The sequence below is a fragment of the Carassius auratus genome, unplaced genomic scaffold (genome assembly GCF_003368295.1).
Source record: "Carassius auratus strain Wakin unplaced genomic scaffold, ASM336829v1 scaf_tig00214237, whole genome shotgun sequence".
NCBI classification, from domain to species: domain Eukaryota; kingdom Metazoa; phylum Chordata; class Actinopteri; order Cypriniformes; family Cyprinidae; genus Carassius; species Carassius auratus.
Genome location: NW_020527572.1, coordinates 75,001 through 98,292, shown reverse-complemented (window position 1 = coordinate 98,292; position 23,292 = coordinate 75,001). Strand labels below are relative to the sequence as shown.

The 23,292-nt window shown below is 37.0% G+C and overlaps 1 protein-coding gene across 1 annotated transcript in view; it reads right to left on the bottom strand.

The window, feature by feature from the left end:
* Positions 1-23,292, bottom strand: part of LOC113091598 (gamma-aminobutyric acid type B receptor subunit 2-like) — an 85,713-nt gene that overhangs the window by 31,388 nt on the left and 31,033 nt on the right. Inside the window, exons 6-12 of the mRNA XM_026257174.1 lie at positions 22,951-23,193; positions 17,827-17,887; positions 12,159-12,239; positions 10,658-10,808; positions 9,512-9,644; positions 8,486-8,593; positions 1,825-1,947 (exon numbers count right to left, since the gene is read on the bottom strand). Coding sequence (XP_026112959.1) covers positions 1,825-1,947; positions 8,486-8,593; positions 9,512-9,644; positions 10,658-10,808; positions 12,159-12,239; positions 17,827-17,887; positions 22,951-23,193 — 900 coding nt within the window. The remainder of the gene's footprint in view (positions 1-1,824; positions 1,948-8,485; positions 8,594-9,511; positions 9,645-10,657; positions 10,809-12,158; positions 12,240-17,826; positions 17,888-22,950; positions 23,194-23,292) is intronic.

Below are 23,292 nucleotides of genomic sequence, written 5' to 3'. Positions count from 1 at the left end.
TATATATTTATGTGATTTGTTAATGTTAGTTTGTGAATCTCTAAACACAGAAGTTTGCCTCACATCAATGCTGTCCGCTGCACTCAGATCTGTTTCTGTTCTTCTGTTTCAAGTTCCTGACAGACTGTCCACTGTAATTGTCGCTGGCCTCACAGACATTACTTAATTTTAAATAAACACTACTCAGTGTACACAACAGTGAACAATGGTTTATTCCAAAGCCAAAAGTCATGTAGCGATTCTTAAAAATCACATAAGCTTTAAAGTTGCATTGGCACTGACAGGGATTCAACTGTTGATGCGTTGCCAAACTGCTGTACTGCTGGTTACTAATAGTTGTGCTTAACTCAACAATATCAGGGCACAATAAATTTGAGATTCACTGTACCCAACAGTCACTGCTAGATATTGCCATCAGACCACTGACTTTCATAGAAAATTCATGACTTTTAAACTCTTCATTAATAATAAATATCTATCCCTGTGAATGCCACTTAAATGGCTTGCTTTAAGCCCAAATAAATGGTAAAATGCAACCATTTGACCTCTAAGAAATTCTTATGGGCTGAAATAAACTACATATTGTATACAGTAGAGGACGGGGAAGACGAGGAAGGAGAAGCTCATCTAAACACCCTAGAGTTAAGGGAAATTTTATGGGCCCTGTCCTAGCACCAATCAATCTGTGCTAATCTCCCTGCCGAGAGTTCTCCAGAGAGACAGCGCTCATGATTCCATCGGTGTGATGGCCACTCAGCCACATCACCTGTTAGTCACTAGACGTACTCTTTAACACACTAAGAACAGGGATCATACACCTCTAGAAGAGACAGACAGATGAAATGGAAAGTTGGATGTCATTGAAAACATGCCTTTAAAGGAATAGTTCACCAAAAACGAAATTTCTGAAGTGTCTGTCCTTCCTTTGAAAGTCCAGGTAACCAAAATGAAATCCAAATGAATCAAGTAGCTTAATCCCAATTTTGTTAGATTTAATTTAGGTTTTTTTAATTATTATTACAAACATGCATAAAGCATACCAAATATGGTTAACATGGATGCTTAAAATAAAAACTTAAAATACTCTTTCATATAAATTAATTTTACAATACATTTATGGCATTTTTGTATCTTCAAAGTTGTGATAATCTGACGTTAAATTGAGGCACAGACAGCTTTCAGGTTCATTAAAATACCTTCTTAATTTGATATTTAAACATGAACCAAAATTACAAGTTTTGAAATGACATGATGGTGAGGAAATTATGACAAAATTCTTATTTTGGGGTAAACTATTGCTTTTAGTAAAAAACACTACAGTGCACAACTACGTACTGTACTACAGAATCAGGTCTGACATTGTCCATTTTACCTTTGCTTCCAGCTCAACACATACAATCATTTGCGACAGTGTCTGACTAAATTCTATGAACCCACATGACTAAATGCACATGACTAAAGCAAGCAGACATTCCAAATGTCCAGCCTATTTTGAAGCCCTGCTCAACAACACACTTCCCTCTCTGTGTGTCAGCACGGGACAGGCTCATCCAAGTGTCTTTTTTCCAAACAATTGTGCCAATGTCCCACATTCCAGCTGGCCTGCGTCTCCAACCGCCATAGATGTGGGGGCGGTGCAGGACATCTTACTTCCTGAACCAAAAATAATGCAGACGGTAATAAAACCTTGGCCGCTACGTACTCCTCAATGATCCCAGCTCCCTGTGACTATGATTTAATTGAGATTGATTAACCATTATGACCCGGTGAAGGGATTCTGCTGAATTGTTACGTACAACATTAATAATAAGCAATCAGACTCGCCTCCAAGCTGTACTCTTCCACAGTTCTTTTCAGGGGATCCACGATCTGCCAGCATATGAGGATGCACAAATCAATCAGCAACATCCCACCCACGATGATAAAGAGCTTCTGGTCCTTGATAATCTGGAAGAGAAAAAAAGGAAAAGCAATGGACGAGGTGATTAAGGGATGAGAAAGACCCAGAGATGGGAAGAACCATCAATGGACTGTTCGCTCAATTCAAACACACGATCTTCTCTAGCATTCTGAACCTTTGTGGATGAAAGCCCTGCTCCTGTCTGATCTTTTTCTCTTTTCTTCTATTTAACAGTGGTTGACCTGAACAGAACCCAAATCAAAGGAAAGGTCACCATGAGGAGGCCTGCGTGTATTCTAGAGGAATCAGACGGCGGGGAATGGACAAATTCTTCCATGATTCAGAATAAAAACGCCAACTCGTTTTGATCTGATGTCTTTTGATGGCTTACCAATGGTAAAAACCATGCGTCGTGGGAAACAAGGAGTTGGTGTGTTATTCTGTGACCATTGAGCAGATGCTTTTTATCTACAAAAAAACAAAGGTTGATGGTTTCATTAAATGGAAAGACATTTGAAATAACACAGGATCATGATACTTCAGAACACATCAGCACCATCACTGAAAGCAATGCCGTATGACCACTGATCTTCACTTTATTGCACAAAATCTCCTTTCATCTCGGCAAACGGAAGGTGATGATGGATCAAAAAAGCGAATGGCAGCCCTAAACCCCACCTCCACATTTTGCAGCTACAAATATCCCCTGAACTTAAGGCAGAGGTTATTTGCCCTAAGCTATTTATACTTGGTGTAAACAGTGGCAGATACTCTTTGCACCTCAGCATATTGGGGATTTGGGACCCTATCGAATGTGGGTTGTTCATGTCTAAAGGTAAATGAAATGTCCTGACTCTTCACACCCCTCTACCAGGGTGGTTTCTTTTTTCAGTCTGTCTGACCCTACCAGGCAATGGTGGGTGGAGTTAGTGTAAGTAGCCTCTGCCAACAAGATTACAATTTGCACAAAAATAAATGTAAACAACTCAGTGTCTGTTTAATCAAAGGTGCAAAAATGGCAAAAAAATGGAATTAGCCATTGGTAGTACCACACCAAACACAAACCATTGGCAGAGCCATTAGTTGACACGACAGACCAATTAAAGTGATAGTTCACCCAAAAGTGTAAATCCAGTCATCATTTTCTCATTCTCCTCATGTCGTTCCAAACCTCAATGACTTTCTTCTGCAGAGCACAAAAGAAGATATGCACAAAACCGCCTCAGTGTCTTTTCAATGAAACTCAATGGGGTCCAATGTTGTTCATTATATGAAACAAATAAAAAAATAAATAAAATTCTTATAATTTCTTATAATATCCGTTTTGTGTTTTGCAGAATAAAGTCACACAGGTTTGGAACGACATGAGGTTGATTAAGTAATGCCAGAATTGAAATATTTGGTTGAGCTATTCCTTTAAACAAACACTAACACAAATAACTTAATTATAGACAACCATGTAAATTAAACTGGGAAGTTGTGCTTTAGCAACAAAAGAATGACACACTTCATCTTTAATGTTGCTAATTATGAGCTTGTAACCCAACATTTAGTTTGAAGACACAATAGCTCTGCTTAAGCTTTTGTATTCACAATTCAAATTGCTCATCATTTGTACAATATTATTGCTGCAGGTCTACAAGAGCCTGTGGTGCATTAGTGTCAGACTGTGTTTGTGCTCAGTCTAAGTTATGCAGGCCATCATGTGCTTGTGTCTGATTGAATTTACAGATGCACACATCTCTGATGCCATCTATTTGTGACACTGTGCGTTCCATAATGTAGTCAGAGTCTCTGAATGTTGCATGATGCAGTATGCAAGTGCGCATGCAGGTTTTTACCATACAATATTGAATATAACTGTGTATATATGCTGTAAAAAGAGAGAAATCAGACTGATTTTATCTTGAAATAAATTCAAGGCTCAATTAAATCTAAAAAATGTGTGTGAACTCACCATCAGGTCTTTTAAGCCCCAAAAGGAATTTGTAAAATCACTGCAAATGTTTTCAAAAAGAACTCCATTTGACCAATGCACTATATACCAAGCCTGAAGTCATATGATAGCTTTAAGTGACAAACAGCTATTTACTTAACATCTAGACATCTATTGAGAGAAGTACCATTGACCAATTCATGAAAGAGTCATAATTTGCAAGGAAATTCCATACACTTTTGAAGAACATCTGAAGTGTTTTTGTACATGTGCTGAAAGTTAATTGGTCCAAAACAACAATGGGGAACCTTGGTATTGAGTAAATGTTGAAGAATTATAGTTTTTGGCTGAACTATCTCTTTAAGACTATCTGTGGTCCAACTCATTTTACAGAAGATAAACACATCTTTATTCAACTAAAATCTACACAATAGAAACAACTAAACAAGAAACAAGCATGACTGTGTGTAGTACAGTTATGCATGTGTATTTGAGAGTTTATCTGCTCCATCTCCCTTTGTCCCTATATCAGATTTAAATCTCGCAGAGGCAGATGTACGACCCATCGAGGTGACTGACATAGCCCTCGCTGAGCCCCGAGGCAAGAAGAGACTGTTACAGGCCCCTCGGACTGCCGGACCTGCATTGAACGGAAGCTGATTTGTAATGGGCTGTCCGCAGAGTCACATACTGTGAGACTGCTTCTCAGCTTAATAAAAAGATGGCACACCCACATGAACACTCACAAAACACAGTCCTGACAGCAGCCTTGGCTTTAGAGTGCTAAAGCCCAGCAGTCCATCACTGTATGGAGCGGGAGTCAGCTCACTACCAGCTTTTCAGTTTCAACAGTTTTAAAAGTAAAGCTTAAGACTTAAATATTTGATAGAATTGCTTAATAATCACTTGGAATGTTTAGTTACCTCAAAACCTTTATACTTAATAAACAAACTTTAACAAAAATACAAGTTTTGCATTTCAGCATTTAAAAAGCCTTTGCCTAGTTTACTTAGATCGGCCTCACTCATCGGCCTCATTCAGGACGGTGACGAGTCTGCTTACAGACAGGAGGTAAAAGAGCTGACTGTCTGGTGCACTCTCAACAACCTGGAGCTTAACACCCTCAAAACAGTGGAGATGATCGTGGACTTCAGGAGAAACCCCCCTGCACTCCCCCCACTCACCATCATGAACAGCACTGTGACTGCAGTGGAGTCATTCAGGTTCCTGGGAACCACCATCTCTCAGGACCTGAAGTGGGACATTCACATTGACTCCATTGTGAAAAAGGCCCAGCAAAGGTTGTACTTCCTCCGCCAGCTGAGGAAGTTTAATCTGCCACAGGAGCTGCTGAAACAGTTCTACTCCACCATCATTGAATCCATCCTCTGCACTTCAGTAACTGTCTGGTTCAGCTCAGCTTCTAAATCTGACCTCAGAAGACTACAGAGAGTAGTCCGGACTGCTGAGCGAATCATCGGTTCAACTCTCCCATCTATTCAAGAACTGTACTTATCCAGAGTGAGAAAAAGGGCTGTCAAAATCACTTTGGACCCCTCACATCCAGCACACCCCCTCTTTGAACTGTTGCCATCTGGTCGACGCTACATACACTTAAATTTTGCACATAATACACATGTACATAACTGCATTTTGTAATATACCTGCCTGCAATTGTCATTTGTATATTGTCATTCACTATCTACTTATTTGTATTTTTTATTCTTTTATTATGTGTTTTATGTTCTGTCGCTGTCATTCTGTTGTACTGCGGAGCTTCTGTCACGAAAACAAATTCCTCGTATGTGTAAACATACCTGGCAATAAAGCTCATTCTGATTCTGATTCTGATTCTGAGATTGTAAATATGTCTTAGAACACTGGAAAAACAGCTAAAGCTATGGTAATCAGCATGCCACAAATGCTGTCAATATTGTAAAATACGAATTGAAGCAGTTCTGTAATTGGTAACCGAAACTAAAACTATTAATATTATTTGTTGACTGAAAAAATTTTGATATAAAATAAAATATAAATATTAGAAGAAAAACGTACCTTGGCGGATAAATGAAATAAAATAAGTTTAAGTTGACGTAAAAAAAGTACATAAAAAAATTATTAATTAATTAAAGCTACTGTACATAGAAATATTAAAATAAATAAAATAAAAAAGTAAATCAATAAAAATTACAAATGCATATAACAAAATTACTAATATCTGTAGGGTATCAGAATGAACCAGACAAATTACAGATTTGATCGGGAGCATGGTTGAAACATGAGGAGCCGAATTCCACAGAAAGGCTCAATACAACCGGATGTTGTAAATAAAATCCTAACGCCAAAAGTCGCAAACCAGTCCACTAACTAGCAGCTTGAACAGCTATCAACATTAGAACAAAAAAAACATTATTGACAATTCCAATTCGGAAAGGAGATTGTCAAATTTGGGGCAAGTAATCAAGAATGATGGTCAAAGAGATGAACAGCATGACCGTCAAATGTAAACCAATGATAGTAATCACGATCACAGGCTCTTTGGATTGACTTCCCTCCACTTAGAAGAAAAGAATCAAACTGAAATTCCTTTAAAGGGACCTTTTAACCTCTGGTCTCCACAGAACATGTCCTTATGTCAAAGAATGGCACAGAAACAGTCTTTTACAGATGTAGATGCACCAAAATGAACTCCGCATTGTCAGACAAAACCATGGGCTTCCCACCCAAGACGTCACTTCAACGACTACTGAAACCCCCATTTTCGGCGACAACAAAGGGAACCCCTTTACACAGTAAACACAAGTAACGTACCTTCAGACTGAGCTGAACTGATGTATCTAAAATAATTTTAACCTCAATGAGGAACTCTGTGCGAGGGTTATTTAAGCGATTGATGGTTGTTCATGACTATGCAATTTCACGTATTGCATTAATTCTGGCTTTTGTTCACACAGCGCTCGTTCCGGGACTGAACCCGGCAATGTTACTAGGTACCCGACCCGGGATCAATCCCCGAATCAATCCCGGGACGTGTTTGCGTTCACACATAAGGTGACCCAGCAATGTTCCTGCAATTTTCCGTGTCCAACATGCAGTGTGAAAGGGGTTTACAAAGCAAACAAAAATGATAATAAAAACTGAAACTGAAAATATAATATAAAAGCTAATTCAAAATATTAATCAATTCTATAAAATAACATTGTATTGAACCTGGAAGATTACTTTGAAGTTATGGCTAGTTCTCTGCCTTACCTGTCTTACTTTCTCTGTTTATCACTCTCTGTCTTACTTTCTCTTTCTGTGTATGCTTCTCTTGATCTCATCCTACTGATTCTGACTATAGCAGTGGAAGTAGCCTGCAAACTCTATAAATAAACATGGCCAGCCATGGCTAGCCATCCTTTACAGCACTGTCATACGGTATCAGCTGCTTCACTCGCCACATTCTTACACTGCATTGAAAAACAAGAGCAGTGAGAGAACGAGTGTATGAAAGGAGGTCAGTGTGCATGCTTGAATCTGTTGTGTTAAAGAGTTGGATGCGCTTGTGCATGCGTAGCTATGCCCCAAAACGGTTCCCACACAGACGACTGAAGACTTTCTAACAGAGCAGGAAGACGCTGTATTTTAGAAGAGATCAGAGATTCATTGGTTAGCACTGGCAGTACTGGCTGATTCTGGATGTGTCAGGAACCTGAGCATGGAGACAGCTTAATGACCGCTAAGTGAAGACAGCATTTCTATATTTTAGCTTTTGGGCAGTGAAAAAATGAGACAACTGACAGCTCAGTGGCAACGCTGCTTTTCCATGATATTTTAAGCATGTAAAATGTATCTCCTTTTTTTAATTATCCCTCTCTTTCATTGTTTCTCCATCTCATTATCTTCCTCTCCATTCCCACATTCATGTATAAACTGCAGTATTTTTCTGTTCTGTTTTTGCCATTATAATTCTTCTAAATCATAACCACCATTTAAATGCACTGAAGTGTGACCATTATGTGTCAGATGACAAATTATTCCAGTTACTACGTGTTCTGCCTCACTGGAACCCAATCAGTTATGCCATATGACTAAGAGTAGACACTAGAGGTGATAATATACACTGCTGTTCAGTTTGGGGTCAGAAAGTTAAGAAAATTAATACTTTTATTCAGCATTGATGCATTAAATTGACCAAAAGTGACAGTACAGACATTTACAATGTTAAAAAAGATTTCTATTTCAAATAAATTATTTTCCTTTGAACTTTCTATTTATCAAATAATTATCACAGTTCCCACAAAAATATTAAGCGGCACAACAATTTTCTGTTTAAAATGTAGCTGCCTTTGAATAGATTACATTTTAAAAACTGATTTAAAATATAACAATATTTCACAATAATACTGTTTTTTTTTTTTTACAGTATTTTTGATTAAATAAATGCAACCTTGGCGAACATAAGAAACTTATTTAAAAAATGTAAATATTGATGATGATTTGAAATCTTTTTTTTTTTGGTTTGTTTGTAAGACCAATCCAGTGTAACCTGCAAAGATACAGTGTTTTAAGACCAGTTAGCATGCAATGTCACTCCATGATGCTTACCTTTAAGATGTAAATGGTGCAGTGTTGTATCTGACATGCTTTGAAAGCCTATTTCTCACCTTTTTCTTCATCTTTACATTCTTGAAGATAGCGTGCACTCTCCAGGTCTTTGCAAACATGGCGCCAAACGCTGTTGTGTAACCCACAATCAGGATCCATGTACGGACCTAAAACATTAAATGTGAAAGTAAAACAAGGTTGCTAAGTTGCAAAGTTACCAAAGGTTCTTCTCAGCACCGAAAACCTAGAATCTACAGAATACAAAGCAGCAGAAACTGCAAAACCATAAAATCTAATGATCCCATGTCCACTATCGAAAAGCAAATTGGGTGCCAGGGTGTGTAGTGAATTCTGTGGAAGTTCCCGAGGCATATATTTTTTTTTTGTCCTTCCTTCATCTTCTGTCTCTCTTGCTCTCTCCCACAGATCTAGTACTCTTTATTTTGAGCTCCTCTGGCCTGGGAAAGAAAATCTCAGCATGTAAAATGCAGGAATCAATGAGGATGGCCTGCTGGCTTGGAGACATTGTTTGATGGCAGTTTATGGAACTGCAGTGCTGTTTCTGGATCTTGTTTGAAGATCATGCACTTTGGACTGAAGCGTTGATGTGATTTCATATGATGCATTGAGCACTGTTGTGAATTAATTTTGTAAATTAAAGTAAGTCACCAAACCAAATTGTGACACATCCAATCATGCTTACTCAGTTTGGTGACAGTCTGAGAAGCAGAGGTGAAAAGTGTTCATATTCAGATACAGAGGAGACCAGGGCTAGTTGTCTAAGGAGAACTTGTCTCAATCTTTAAAGGGCTTTGAGTCAAATGTCCAGTTGCATAAACGCTTGTAGTCTCCAGCCCTGGTTTTGCATGTTTAAAATACCAATGTCATAAATTAGTCCTTTATAACAATAATTATCAATGTTCTTCACGCTAAAATCATTATGCTTATTATTGTGACAATTTATCCATTATAGCTGTTTATAGCCAGAAACAAAAACTGAACGTTTATGGGAGTAAAAAGTGTAACAACTAACCCACGGTCTACCTTTGTTCACATCAGATTCACAGAAATCAGTCATTACTCACAGTACAGAGGGTCTCAAATTCCTTGTCTGACACAAAAGATCCATCCAGACCAAAGAGGAAAATGGAGGCATATGACAGCAAGCCCCCCAGAATGATCAGGTTGTTCATATAGGGACTCGACATTTTGATCAGCCTGCAGATGGAGGGAAGCACACAACTGATACATTAAATATTCGCATTTCATTTATTATTAACTATTGTAATTAAATGTGCATCTACACCTTTGACTGTATCCTACACAGCAAGATCCAAAAGTCTGAAACCACTAGCAAAAGGGCCTTTATTTTGCACTATTGTAACAATTTTATACAAATTTATCAGAATTTATCAGAATAGGTTTGAAATCAAAGAACGTCCTCTGGGAATCAAATTTTTTTTGAATAAATAAATAAATAGATGTGCACATCCAAAACCCAAATTGGGCTCAGGTTCAGGACAACAGAAGAGCAATAAAAAAGAATATAGATACACAGATAAATGTAAATAAATAAATAAACATTTATTTAAAAAATAAATTAACAGCTGTAAAATTTGAAATATTATTACAACTTAAAATATCTTTTTTCTTTTATAATATTTTAAAACATAATTTTGTGATGGTAAAGCTGAATTTTCAGCACTTCAGTGTCACATGATCCATGAGAAATCATTCTAATAGGCTGATTTGCTGCTCAAGAAACATTTCAAACATTATACTTTTTCCCCCTCACGTTTCTTTGATGAATAGAAAGTTTAAAAGAACAGCATTTGTTTAGAAACTGAAATCTTTTGTGACATTATAAATGTCTTTAATGTCACTCCTGATTAAATGAACGCATCCTTGATGAAAACAATTATTAATTTATTTAAAAAAAACTAAATCTTACTGACCAAACTTTTTCTTATCGTTTAAACTTTTGAACAGTAGTATATCTATTGTGACATAAAATTAATGCAGAATCATTAATACAAACTTTTTAAATTAGTCTTTTAAATTGTTTACCAGTAAAAAAAAAAAAAATCTTTCAGAAATAAGCTGTATTTACTTTTTGATCTTAAAAACTGATTTTCACATGAAACAAAAGCTCCCAGACTTTCAATGTAGTGTCAGACTTTTGTTCGTTTCATTCCTGAACGTTTCCTTTCATAGTCTTGCTCAGCACTGACCTGTGGTTGCGGTTTTTGATGTTAAAGAAGAGAAAGGCTCCTGCCATGAGCATGCCCAGGATAGTGATGGTAGACAGGATGCTGTAGAGGGGGACATTTATTTGCCGGCGCTGCAGACGCACAAACGTCCGATCCTTGGGCGGCTCAACACCTACAAGAGTCATGATGGTTCACAGTCAATTAGTCTTAAAAGTCAATTCTAAGAACGTCACCTCTGAGAAAACTTTCAAAATCTCCTAGGAAGACGCTCCTGTGTAATTTAAATGACTATGGCTTTAAAATGCCATGCCAACTAGAGAGCGAACTGATGGGGTTATCAAGGCACTAATGTGAAATATTAGCTCTATTTCTGCACAAGGTTACATAATGTTTGTGGACGGGTGGTCATGATGTAAGATGCGATTAGATCTTACATTATAATGAGAAGTTGGAAGACAGTCAAGCACTTAAACCAAATGAGTCACCAAAATGAGTCAAAGAGTTGTTTGCATGGCTTGCTTCTTGACAACCTGGGTGTTTTCATGTACTACAGTGAGGCTTTACTGCTACTTCCTCAAAATAAGAGTCTTAACCATAATGGTTTAGACTCTTTTTAAGCCAAATTTAGAAAACCCAGTTCAGTTGTGGTCAGTGTTTGAACTTTTTCCACCACTTAACCCTATAAAGCTCACTGTAACCCTACTGTACACATTTCTATAGACTCTAAATTAACAAAACAAAAACCTGTTGTATACCATCTATGTCTACTGATCCATAGTTCACACTTTTTAAGGCTGTAAAAGGCTTTTCAGTACCTTTATAAAAACAAACTCCCCCCTTCAGATTGTGGTACATGTCTGTTTACTGTGAAATATTTACAGATTTTTATAAAGTAATTAATTAGAAAAAGGTACTATATTGTTATTAATATTTTGAGATGAACACTTACTAAAATGATTAATTATCAATGGAAAATCCTGGTAAAATATCTTTTGAGAAACACTTTCTTGGTGCAATCACCATTAAATCGCATTCGATTATATGTTTTGCATATTTTTGCTCGAGTATATTGAGTGTTTTTTTTTCTCCCCCGGTTTTAGCCCCATATCATATACTATTTGAGCCATAATGTATCAAATACAATACTCAACTAAAACACATGCAGATTTTCTTTTATTATTATTATTATTTCTTTAGGTTCAAAAAACTGTTCCATTTAAAAATATATATATATATATATAATAATAAATTCTGGCTATATGTAAGGCTTTACAGGGTAATCCTGCCAAAAGATTTCTCTTAACAAGTTCCATCAGAGGCAGTTTGAAAAGAAAATAAATATCAAGGGATTATAGGACAAAACCAAAGAATGTCAATGTGGGAAAACAAAAATACCTCTTGAATTATTCAGATGACCACACATGGAACAGTGAGTACACAACATTGGCAGGCGTGTGAACCTTCTGTCTCTCGCTCACTCAAATGCTGACCCACAAACACACACAAATGGGGCTTTTCCTACCTTGGAACCTGATGGTGTTGTTGATGAGGTCCAGTACATCTGCAATGGCATTGTACTCGCCCACCTTCACCTCTTGACCCTCTGTGAAAGACAGCAAAAACAATAGGGCAGCGGCGATAAGAGCAGTGTGTTCAAAGCCGGCGGCCCCCAGAGAGAAACAAGACAATAGATGGTAAATTTAGTTTCTGTGCACTCCACTGCAGAACTAGTCCAACAGATTGTCCCAAAACGCTCAGGCTTATGTTGACCTGAAAAAATATGTAAATTGCAACCTTATGCATTTGCACATCCATTAAAAGGCACCTGATTAGCAAATCTGCAAAAACAATGATTTGAAACAATCTCACTAAGAAAAACTGCTTTACTTTACTCAGAAAACATAACAGCTTCACTGACAAGGACACAGTTTGTGAATTTTTGCACTTTTTGTTTTGACAAAACATCCCTTTAAATTTAGTCAATATTTAGACTTGTTATATTTAGCCAATTTTACTATGAATTAAATGGAAATACAATATTATCCAAAAAAATATTTTAGTGCAAAATATGACATACCCTATCGATCAAATGCTTAATTTATTTTATCAAAAATACATTAAACATTAATAGTGTGAAATATTATTAGTTTATTGTTTAAAATAATGGTGCTCAAGAAATATTCCTTATTATTATCAGTTGAAAACAGTTGTGCTGCTTAACTACTGACCCCAAACCTTTGCATGAAAATATGTATATGAAAACATGACAATCTGGCAAACTGTACAAAAACAAATAAACATTTAGTACTTAATCTAATATAAATAGAAAGCATTTAAAATTAGTCAATTAACCAGTTTTCAAAAATACACATTTCTTCTTCTAAAAACACCATTGTAGTGCAGTGTTTTTTTCTTTTTCGTATAATTATCACCATGATGCGTCTTTTTTGTTTTGTTTTTTATTATTGCTGATGAAATAAAAAGCCAAATACCACTGACCTAGGTATTAAAGACAAAAACAGGATGGTTAGGTCAAATTTAAGGTTCTGTGTCCACAGATGCAATCAAATAAAGCTAAGTGTCAATAACTTCCCAGCAGAACAAGACTTAATGTCAGAGGCCAAATAGAAAGAAAGTCTATTCCAAAAGCCATTTTAAAACTCAATATTTCTCCCTTGTGTGCGCTTCACAGCTGCTTATGTATTGACTGCAACACTCAGAGGGAAGAAAAGTCACTTAAAATCAGAGAACATGGGACATAAGATATTTATCACTTAGCTCCTGGATATACTGTATATGTGTGTTTCCAAGACTGCTAACGCTAAACATTTACTGTATGAGTATGAATTGAGATGCCAACTCATATTCATCTAATGGTTTCAGGTTTTTCCATATAACTGCTGTGGGTTCAGCCAGGCCAAATTTTAATATGAATAACAACTTAAACAGTACATGGTGGTACCCAACTAGAAGTTTAGTGCTCTAGACGGTCTTGCTTTGTCAGGAAAATCACTGACTATGAATATTCAGCGCTATCCGTGTACATGGTTTTGCTGTAGACAATGTCATCGTTCAGGTTCTTTAACCATGAGATCAATGGGACACTACAAAGACAGCAAGCATGTAAACTAATAGACAGTGTTCAGTTATTAGTTGTCAATTGTAATGACTTGAAAGATTGATGTTAGTCATGCTTTGTCAAAAAAGCATTGAGAAATAAACAGCTGAGCCAGAAACAGTTCTTGCCAGGAGGTCATTGTCAAATAACTAGGTTAAGAAACGGCTCTGAGTGTCTTGTCCAGATGGTTTGGTGTGTGACGGCAGTGCGTGTGATATAGGATCTGACAGACTGAGACTCTAAAGATGGATGGCAGGTTCAATTGAGGATCAGAACCTCTCTAAATATTCAGCCTGGGCTATCCCTTTCTATCCTTTAACAGTGAGGGAAGAAGAGAGAGAGAGAGAGAGAGAGAGAGAGATTGGAAATGTTGAGAGAATTAGCAAAGCGCCTGATTGTGCACTGCAAAAATCATACTCTAAACAAATATTTGTGTCTTATTTTCCATATAAAGTATCTAAATTTACTTGGAACTCTCACAATTTTATTTTGTCTTACTGCACTGGCAGATTTATTTATTTAAGTATAAATAAGTAGCGCAATTTAGAACAATAAACAAAAAAAAATCTGCCAGTACTTTAAGATAAAATAAGTTTGAAAATAAGTGAATAAAATTATTAGCAGTATTGCAGTATTTTTTTTTTTTACTGGTAAACAATTTAAAAGACTAATTAAAAACTCATTAAGAAATTATTTTTGTGTGAATGATAGAAAGACTGAGTCAATGTGTGATTCAGTGCATGACTCAAAGCACAGTCATTTAATGAATAAAGTGAATGGGTGAAAAAGTGAATGATTGAGCCAATTAATGAGCCAAAGTTGAAATATGCTACATAAGCTTTGCCCCAATTTACACTCAAGAATTGACAATCCTAATCTATAGAAAAGTCATAGCTAGTCTGGATTTTGACAAAATCATGTAGTGTATGATGGGCACAGACTTTTTTAAGATTCAGACTATAATTCTATCCAGAATATTATACATGTTGACATTCTGAGTCAATTTTAGAATACATATTGCTTTCATTTGTCGTGCATCTCATAACCACCAGGCACATCCTCAGTATTTAATTGAATGACTGCATGAATTTTTTTTTTGTAACCATTTACAAAGTCAACAACTATATGATGTCTAGTGGTTTAAATTCAGATTTTAAATATCATTTAGTATATTTCCAATGAATAAGTGAGTGAATGAGAAAGTCAGTTAATAAACTAGAAAGTAAATAAATATAATATATATAATTATATAATATAATATAATTGCCTCCCAGAACACGACTGTGTTCTCAAACAGCAGGAATCCACCTCCAAAGAGCAATGGCCGCATTTATTGTTTTTCATCTGTATGCTCTGAGGCACAAGTAATAAATATGAAAAATATTATATTTGGTGGCTTCTCCTACTGTTCTTAGTGATATTTAGTGTCAGTCTATCAAGAAGTGATGATTTTGTTCTCTTTGACTCATTGGATGGCAACTACTGTATGCTTATTCGCAAATGTTTTATGCAATATTCTATGGAGCCAAAAGAGTCTCAATAAAGATAAATGCACACACTTCATTCACATATGCACACATGCACACACATGATTCATAAATACACACACAGGATACACAAATGCGCACAAAATTTACAAATGCACACACAACATTTTTAAAGCACAGAAGATTCACAAATGCATACAAAATTCAGAAATACACACACAATTCAGAAATGCAAACAACATTTACAAATGCACTCAGTATTCACAAATGCACAGAACAAGATTCAGAAATGTATTTCTGATGCACACACACATATATCTTGATTTACAAACTGCTTGCGGTCTGTGAACTTCACTGCATTTGTGTGTGAATTTTGAGACTCCCCTGACTTGGCTCGACACACAAATACCTTTTTTTAAAACAGGGAATGATCTGCAACCAATCAGATATCTCCCTTGGCGACCCACTTTGCGCAGCAGGAGACTCACTTTCCTAGAGTCACTTTCCTAAGCGAACGACTCACTTTCCTCACGAGTCACGCAGCGAATGACTCACTTTCCTAGCGAACGACCCACTTTCCTCATCGAACGATTCACTTTCCTCACGAGTCACGCAGCGAATGACTCACTTTCCTAGCGAACGACCCACTTTCCTCATCGAACGATTCACTTTCCTCACGAGTCACGCAGCGAACGATTCACTTTCCTCATGCAGCCGGTGGCTCACTTTGTGCAGCTGTAGAGTCACTTTCCTCTTGCAGTGGACCACTGACTCTCTCTTCATGTAGGGACCGAATTATTATAATTAAAGTGACTTCTATATTGCATCCAAAAGAATATTTAGATATATTTAAATATTCAAAAAGGTGTATTTTTTTTTCTTTCATTAAAATATTTCAATAAAATTAAATAATTGCCTATTGCAAATTTATGAATCCATGGTTAACTTTTTTTCTGCAGTCACTGGGCTATATGTATTGAGACATTGATAAATTTATATAAAAATTATAAAAAAGTAAACCTGAATTGTAATCTAAACATCTGTATTTTCATACAATTTCATGTAGGCTTTAATATGCAGCACCACAGGCATAATCACGCTGTGTGAAAGCGTTCATGTGATTGGCTTATAAGTAAACAATCCCCCACGTGGAGTGCGTTCTTGTGATTGGCTAAAAGAAGGGAGATATCTGATTGGTTGCTGACAATTCCCTGTTTAAAAAAAAGCATTTGTGTGTTGAGTCAAGTCAGGGGAGTCTCAAAATTCATACACAAATGCAGTGAAGTTCACAGACCGCAAGCAGTTTGTAAATCAAGATATATGTGTGTGCATCAGAAATACATTTCTGAATCGTGTCCTGTGCATTTGTGAATCTTGAGTGCATTTGTAAATGTTGTTTGCATTTCTGAATTGTGTGTGTATTTCTGAATTTTGTGTGCATTTCTGAATTTTTTATGCATTTGTGAATCTTCTGTGCTTTTTAAATTTTGTGTGTGCATTTGTAAATTTTGTGCGCATTTGTGTATCCTGTGTGTGTATTTATGAATCATGTGTGTGCATGTATGAATCCTATGTGTGCATATGTGAATGAAGTGTGTGCATTTATCTTTATTGAGACTCTTTTGGCTCTATAATATTCCAATTTTGTTCTTAAGTTAAATTCGCAGCTTTCGATGGAAACCTAGCTTGTGAGAGTGAATGAATATATGACTGAACAAGAATTTGAAAGCATGAGTAAAATAAATGACTTCTGAGTATGAGTGAGTGAGTTAATGTGAGTAAATAACGAGAGAGAAAGAGTGCGACTGAGAAAATATTAAAGTGAATGAGAAAGACAGAAGACAGAAGGCACAGTGATAAAGTGAGAACCCCAAAGAAATAAGGAGCCCAAAGCAAGCTTACGCTTTGAGCCAGTGTGAGTTGTGATTGTTCTCGGTGTAGGAGACGCTTTCTAGTGCACTGCTGATAACAGTCTCCTTTTTTTTTTTTTTTTTCCTGACTGCCATTCGCCTTCATATTGACAGACAGTTCAATCACCCCTCAGCCAAACAGTCCTCCGATCCTGCGACCTGCTCACAAATACAGTCTGAAGAGGTGATGTAACACACTATGGGGGGGAGCCTCTGTGCTGCAGCAGATAAGACTGAAGAGGGTGTGTAACGCTGGCCTGCGGCTGCTGTGGGGTGTGAGGGGGGAATCCCTGCTCCGAGATTAAATCCCACAAACTAGAGTAAATCTCCCCTGCCCTCAGGACACACACGCACACGCACACGCACACACACACACACACACATACACATACACACATGGATTAATCACATCAAAGGGTTGAGAAGGGGAATTCTCTGACCCCATTAAGCGCTGAAGCTGCCGCAGAGCATGCTGACTATCTATGATGTGATGTATGGCACAGTCTTCATGCTAAGATATGTTTCTCACATATTCTATGAAGTGACACTATCACAGAGTGAGATGTTCACTTAAGATGGGGGATGATCAACACTGGCTGAAGGACCAACATTTGATCCAGCATTTCCTATAAAAAGGCTTGTTAACCATGAAAAATTACCATCTAATGGACTTACCTTGAAACTGGGTGAATTTTATGGTTCCCATACGTTCCCCGTTCCTGAACATCACCTGACCCTGCAGAAGCACACAACGAACAACCTTCAAAAGAGCTGCTTATCATGTGTAAAGAGACAGTTTGCAGAAACTTCGATTGCACAGTTGAGATGATTAACATCATGGCACATAATCTGAGTTGGAGGGATTTATCTTACAAGGATCGATTTTCCATCTTTATGCCATATCCTTCACTCTTGGAACAGCAACAAATTGGGAGTGTATAGTTAGTGTTATAGGTCTATCACAGTGCTTGTTTTTAAGGCCTTTTATTAGATTAAAGATATGTGAATTGATCGCGTTCTTGATGCAAACACAATTAATTGTAGCACAATTGATTTGTTAAATGAATGGCGCACACAGTGGTAAGAGGTTGCCAGGTTGCACTAGCTGAGGAGGACTGGGATGCTTTTTACTAGTAAGGTAAAGTCAAATAAAATAAAATATATATATATATATATATTTTTATTGTTGCAATTTCTAAATAAACCATCTTGTATCAGTATAATATTATTTATGGTAATTCTTTACAATAAGGTTCATTTTCATTAACTAACGTGAACAAAGACACTAATAAATGTATTGTTCACCGTTTGTTCAATTTAGTTAATACATTAACTAATGGAACCTTATTGTAAAGTGTTACCAGAATTATTCATAAAAGAAAAGAAATATAAAAGGGCTACTGAGAACTTGCAAGTTCTTTCTTGTGCCCTTGAAAGACAATCAGAACAATAAAAAGCATTGTAAGAAACTTTGGATGAAATGCATCTTCTAAAGGGGAAGAAACCAATGAATATTAAGTACTTATAAATAATAAATCACTTCAACCAGTTACAAAACACAATCATTAACCGACGAATTTCCTGCAAAATCATGAATTTAAACATGACGTGAAGCCTCATCAGATGATGCATGTATATCTGGTCAAAGCGAAGATAGGTATATAGCATTTTTACATAAATATTTTTTAAAAGCTCCATCACTGGATCAAAATATTATATAGTTTGTTCATTATGTTAAAAAAAAAAAAAAGAACATGTGCAAATGTGGTTTGCTGTGTGCCTGACCCTGAAGCTGCCTAATGAGCCATTTAAAAGGATTTGGGATCACTCGGCCCAATAAAATAACAGGAGAGAGGCATACTGCATTACCATGGCAATGATTAGAAGCCCGTTAAAACCATGGGAGGCAACTCAGAAGCGATGGTATCTCAAAAATGTCTATCTTTGAAGTATAGAGCAGACTCTGGTCCCACTGCAATATGATTCTTTGTTTAGCAGCTCTGATGTGGGCGCTCTGGATAAATGATCGCCTTCACAAAACACATTAAAACTGCAATTCAGAATTTTAGTGTAAACAAAACATCATGTGAAAGGCAGCACTCTGTCAGATGAAATTTACTGACTCGAAAGCCCTACCTGTGGAAATGTACATATCCTTCATAGTTTCCAAGACATCATTTTGATTTATATGCTATGCAGGATGTCATTTCTGTAACATTGTGGAGACAGCAAGTAGGAACATACTGCAGGTCATATTTTGTTGTTCAAGACTATAGCTTTCATTATTCATTTTGCAAAACAATTCCTTTTGTGTTCGACTGAAGAAATAAAGATGAACCGTCACTTTAAGACTCAAGATGTAACAGTAATTGGAGAGTTTTTCTAAATCAATGTCTTCTCAGTTTCTTTTTTTAGACTGGTTTCATAACATTAGAACAGCTGAAAATAGACTGCATTGCACTGCAGGTGTAGGCTTATGGGTCAAACATGTTGATGGAACCTTTTATCAGTGTGTGAGTGTGAGTCTGTGCGGAGGTGTGGACAGGCCGGGCAGGAGGCCTTATGGAGGTCATACAGGTGTGCAAGGCACCCTCAGGCTTGTAAAAGGAGTTGTGGGTGGAGGTGATGAAGGTGATGGAAGCAAATGATGATGTTGCTGTCGAACCAACCAAACAGCCACTTATAATAGCAGACAGCAGCAAGCTGAACATATTCAGTGGTATCAACTGTCTACTGATGCTGCAATGACTCCATTCATTGGGATTTGTAAACTAGGGCTGTGCTTACACAGTCATATATATAGTGGTGGCGTCAGGCCTTAATTAACAGTCTGTTCTCGTCTGGACCTCGGGTCCGGCAGCTCATGTCTCTGAGTCCCTCTACGCACCTTCCTGACCCAAAAGGACACCAGTGTGCATGCACGGGGAAGAGGCCAGTCTCCCAAGTAGAGGTGCGCTTGGCATTTAAACAGCGGCGGTGATGAGGACCATTTGCGTGTGGTGTGCCTAATCACACGCCGCCAGCCCAAGTTATGTCTGGAGCCTGGCGAAGGGCGCCTATTAAAGGACAGGGTGACAATGATAATAAGGGGGGAGGAAACCGACTCGCCACAAAATATATACATATATACAGTAGATGTTGACTACTAGTCAACAGTCAACATCTGAAGGCAAGTAGTATATTTTCAACTTTTCGAATATTATTAAAATTGTATGAATATATTTTAGAAAACATTTTTCCTGTTTTTATTAAAATGTAAGTAGTCCAGGTCCTCTGAATAACTTGAAAAGTTACAAAAGTAGGTGGTAAAACTGCCAAGAAACATGTTTAAGTTACAAAAACTGAAACAAAATTGTAAAAATTGTATATGGAAACAAGTATTCGTGTTGGTCTCTGACTTCTTTGCTGGATCCAGAGTCTGTGACTTGCACAGTAAGTGTCAGCCTGAACCAAAAAGACTACCACTGCATTTTGAACTGGACACAAGCATGAATGTAATGCTATACCTTCTGTACAAGTGCAGCAAATTTTTGGGAACTTTGCAAGTTATGAGAATAGTTTTACACCACTATTAGATTTTATATCTGCAAAAAGGCTTTGATTTTTTTTGGATTACAATCTGTATGACTTGTACTTATAACATCTACGATTGAGGGCAGGGGGGAGGTTTTGTTTCTGACAATTGTAATTGAACATTATGATTATTAATGTATCCCTTTTTATGAAAAGCTAAAAAAAAAAAAAAAATATATATATATATATATATATATATATATATATATATATATACACACACAGAGGAAGCTTTGTATATTCAAGAAATGGAATAAAAATTATATATATTATATATAATTATATTTATATTTTTTTCACTAAAAAAAGGCTTTGATTTAGAAATTTAAATTACATTTTGATTTCCTTATTTCTCCTGTTGAGCATTTTTTGTATGCCTTAATTTCAAAGTATATTAAACTGTGTAAATTTCAATAAAAACTGAACAAATTAGGTTTTCAACACTTTTGACCAATAGGGTTTCTTGATTCTTCTCAGAATCTTAATGCTTAGGATCCTTATACAAGAAAACAATGTGAAATCTGACCATTAAATTATCATTCATCAGTCTTTTTTTATATATATACTTTAAAATATGACTTATTTCTTTGATGGTAAAGCTACATTTTCATCAGCCATTATACTCCAGTCTTTAGTGTCACATAATCCTTCAGAAATGTGCTTACTATTTATACTACTGACCCCAAACCTTTGAATGGAAATGATATTTGCTTCTAGAACGTACAATCAGAAAGTTGTGCTATCCCTCTCTTAACCAAATGAAAGCAGCACAACACCACTCTTCACTTAAAATGATCCACAGAATCTTCTCTAAGATAATGTTTTACTTCCTGTGGCATACTGGCACATGATCGATAGCTTTTCTCAGAGGACTCAAAGACTGATAGAGAAGCTAGAACAGCCCGTTCTGTTGGAAAAAGTCCCAGCCATCGTTACGAGACAAGCCAGATCCTTGTGGGACCACTATCTGCTGTAGTAAGGGACAAGTTTAAGGAACTATGTTCAAGCCGATTCTCTGCAATCATTCAGTTTTGACAGGAAGAAGTCCTATTTTAGGATGAATATTGGGAATCTGATCAGCCCTTAAAACATCACTTATACTGTATGTAGTGATGGATGAAATTAATGATGGTAAATATTGCAATGATATGGAGGATACTTGATAAATGGTACCAATGATACCAACATCAAAACTCTATTTTTATAAATAAATTAAACATTAAAAATAAAAACAAGCATTTCAAAGGCTATAAGTGAATTTAGGCAACACAGCACACACATAACGTACAGTGATAATTTTTTTTATTCATTTTGAGTAGGGTTAGTCTGTTTAATTGCACATAACATTAACATTGTTGGTCAGTAACCATTACTGTACTGATATATCTTCATCCTCTCTAAAGAGAGGGAAAAGAATGACCACATGCTCTTGTTTGCCCTTCTGCTCATATTTCCACTGGTCTTCCAGCAGTATTTTCCTTTTTTTATTTGTGTTTGTTTTTCCTTCCTCTCCATTAAGCTTCTACGCTGAAGTCTCACGGCACATGCATTGTTTGTTAGCAGACTGGGCAAACAGAAAACATACTCTGCTACACATGAGAGATACAGTAACTGCTGGATAAAAGCTGAAGATGGAGGGCTGGAGGACATACTCTTCCAAAACCCAAAATGCCCATTAACCCCTTTTCATTTCTCAAACCAAAAGCATTTACAGCAATATCGAAAAAATCTTCCCATTTTTGTTAGAGAGATAGTTCGCTTCAGCTTCACCAGGTTCCTTTAGATTTGCTGACTTGCCTTCTTTTTGCGCTCTGTGATTCTCTCTTTTGGCAGCCTGCAGCAGTGCGTTCTCATAAACAAACACGTTCAGTGATGTCTGCAGACGGGACACTCCCTGCATACCAACGATCTCCCTACCTCTTATCTGGCTCTCATTCTGTCAGCTACATCACGTTTAACATTCCTAGCCTCCAATCACAAGTTGCATTCTCAAATATTTGCCCTCCCTCAGCCTCTCGCAGGCAGTTTGCAGCAATGAAAGTGGCCATCTTTCCACAATATGGCCTTTACAACATTTCAGCTGTAAGAAACTTCACTTGCTGGCACAATCTAAAATGAAATCGTGAAAGCCCCGGTAGTTTTTTCAGTGAAACATGTTACAGAATAGTAAACATGTTGACCAGACACATCTTTTGAGCTGTAGATCATCCATCAGTACTAACTTACCGTCACCCCAAAGAAGTTGGTTTCGTTCATCACGTCCAGGACCATTTTGCCCACCTCGCGGTCATCCACCGTAAAGTTGTGGTACATGTCGTGCCTGTCCTTGTGTCTTAGCAGCTCCATGACGCGTGTGAGGGTCTTCGCAATCACCCAGATGCCATCGTAGGCAAAGCCGTGGAACTTGCTGGCCTCCACTCCTTTCTGCTCTCGCTCGCGGTTGTACTCCCTCTCGTACTCCTGTGGCGTCTGAAGACAGATAGATAAAGCAGCACTGTTTTAAATTTTGGGTGATTGACAAAAAAGGACCCCCAATAAAATCCAAAGGAAAAATCTTTCAAACATGTT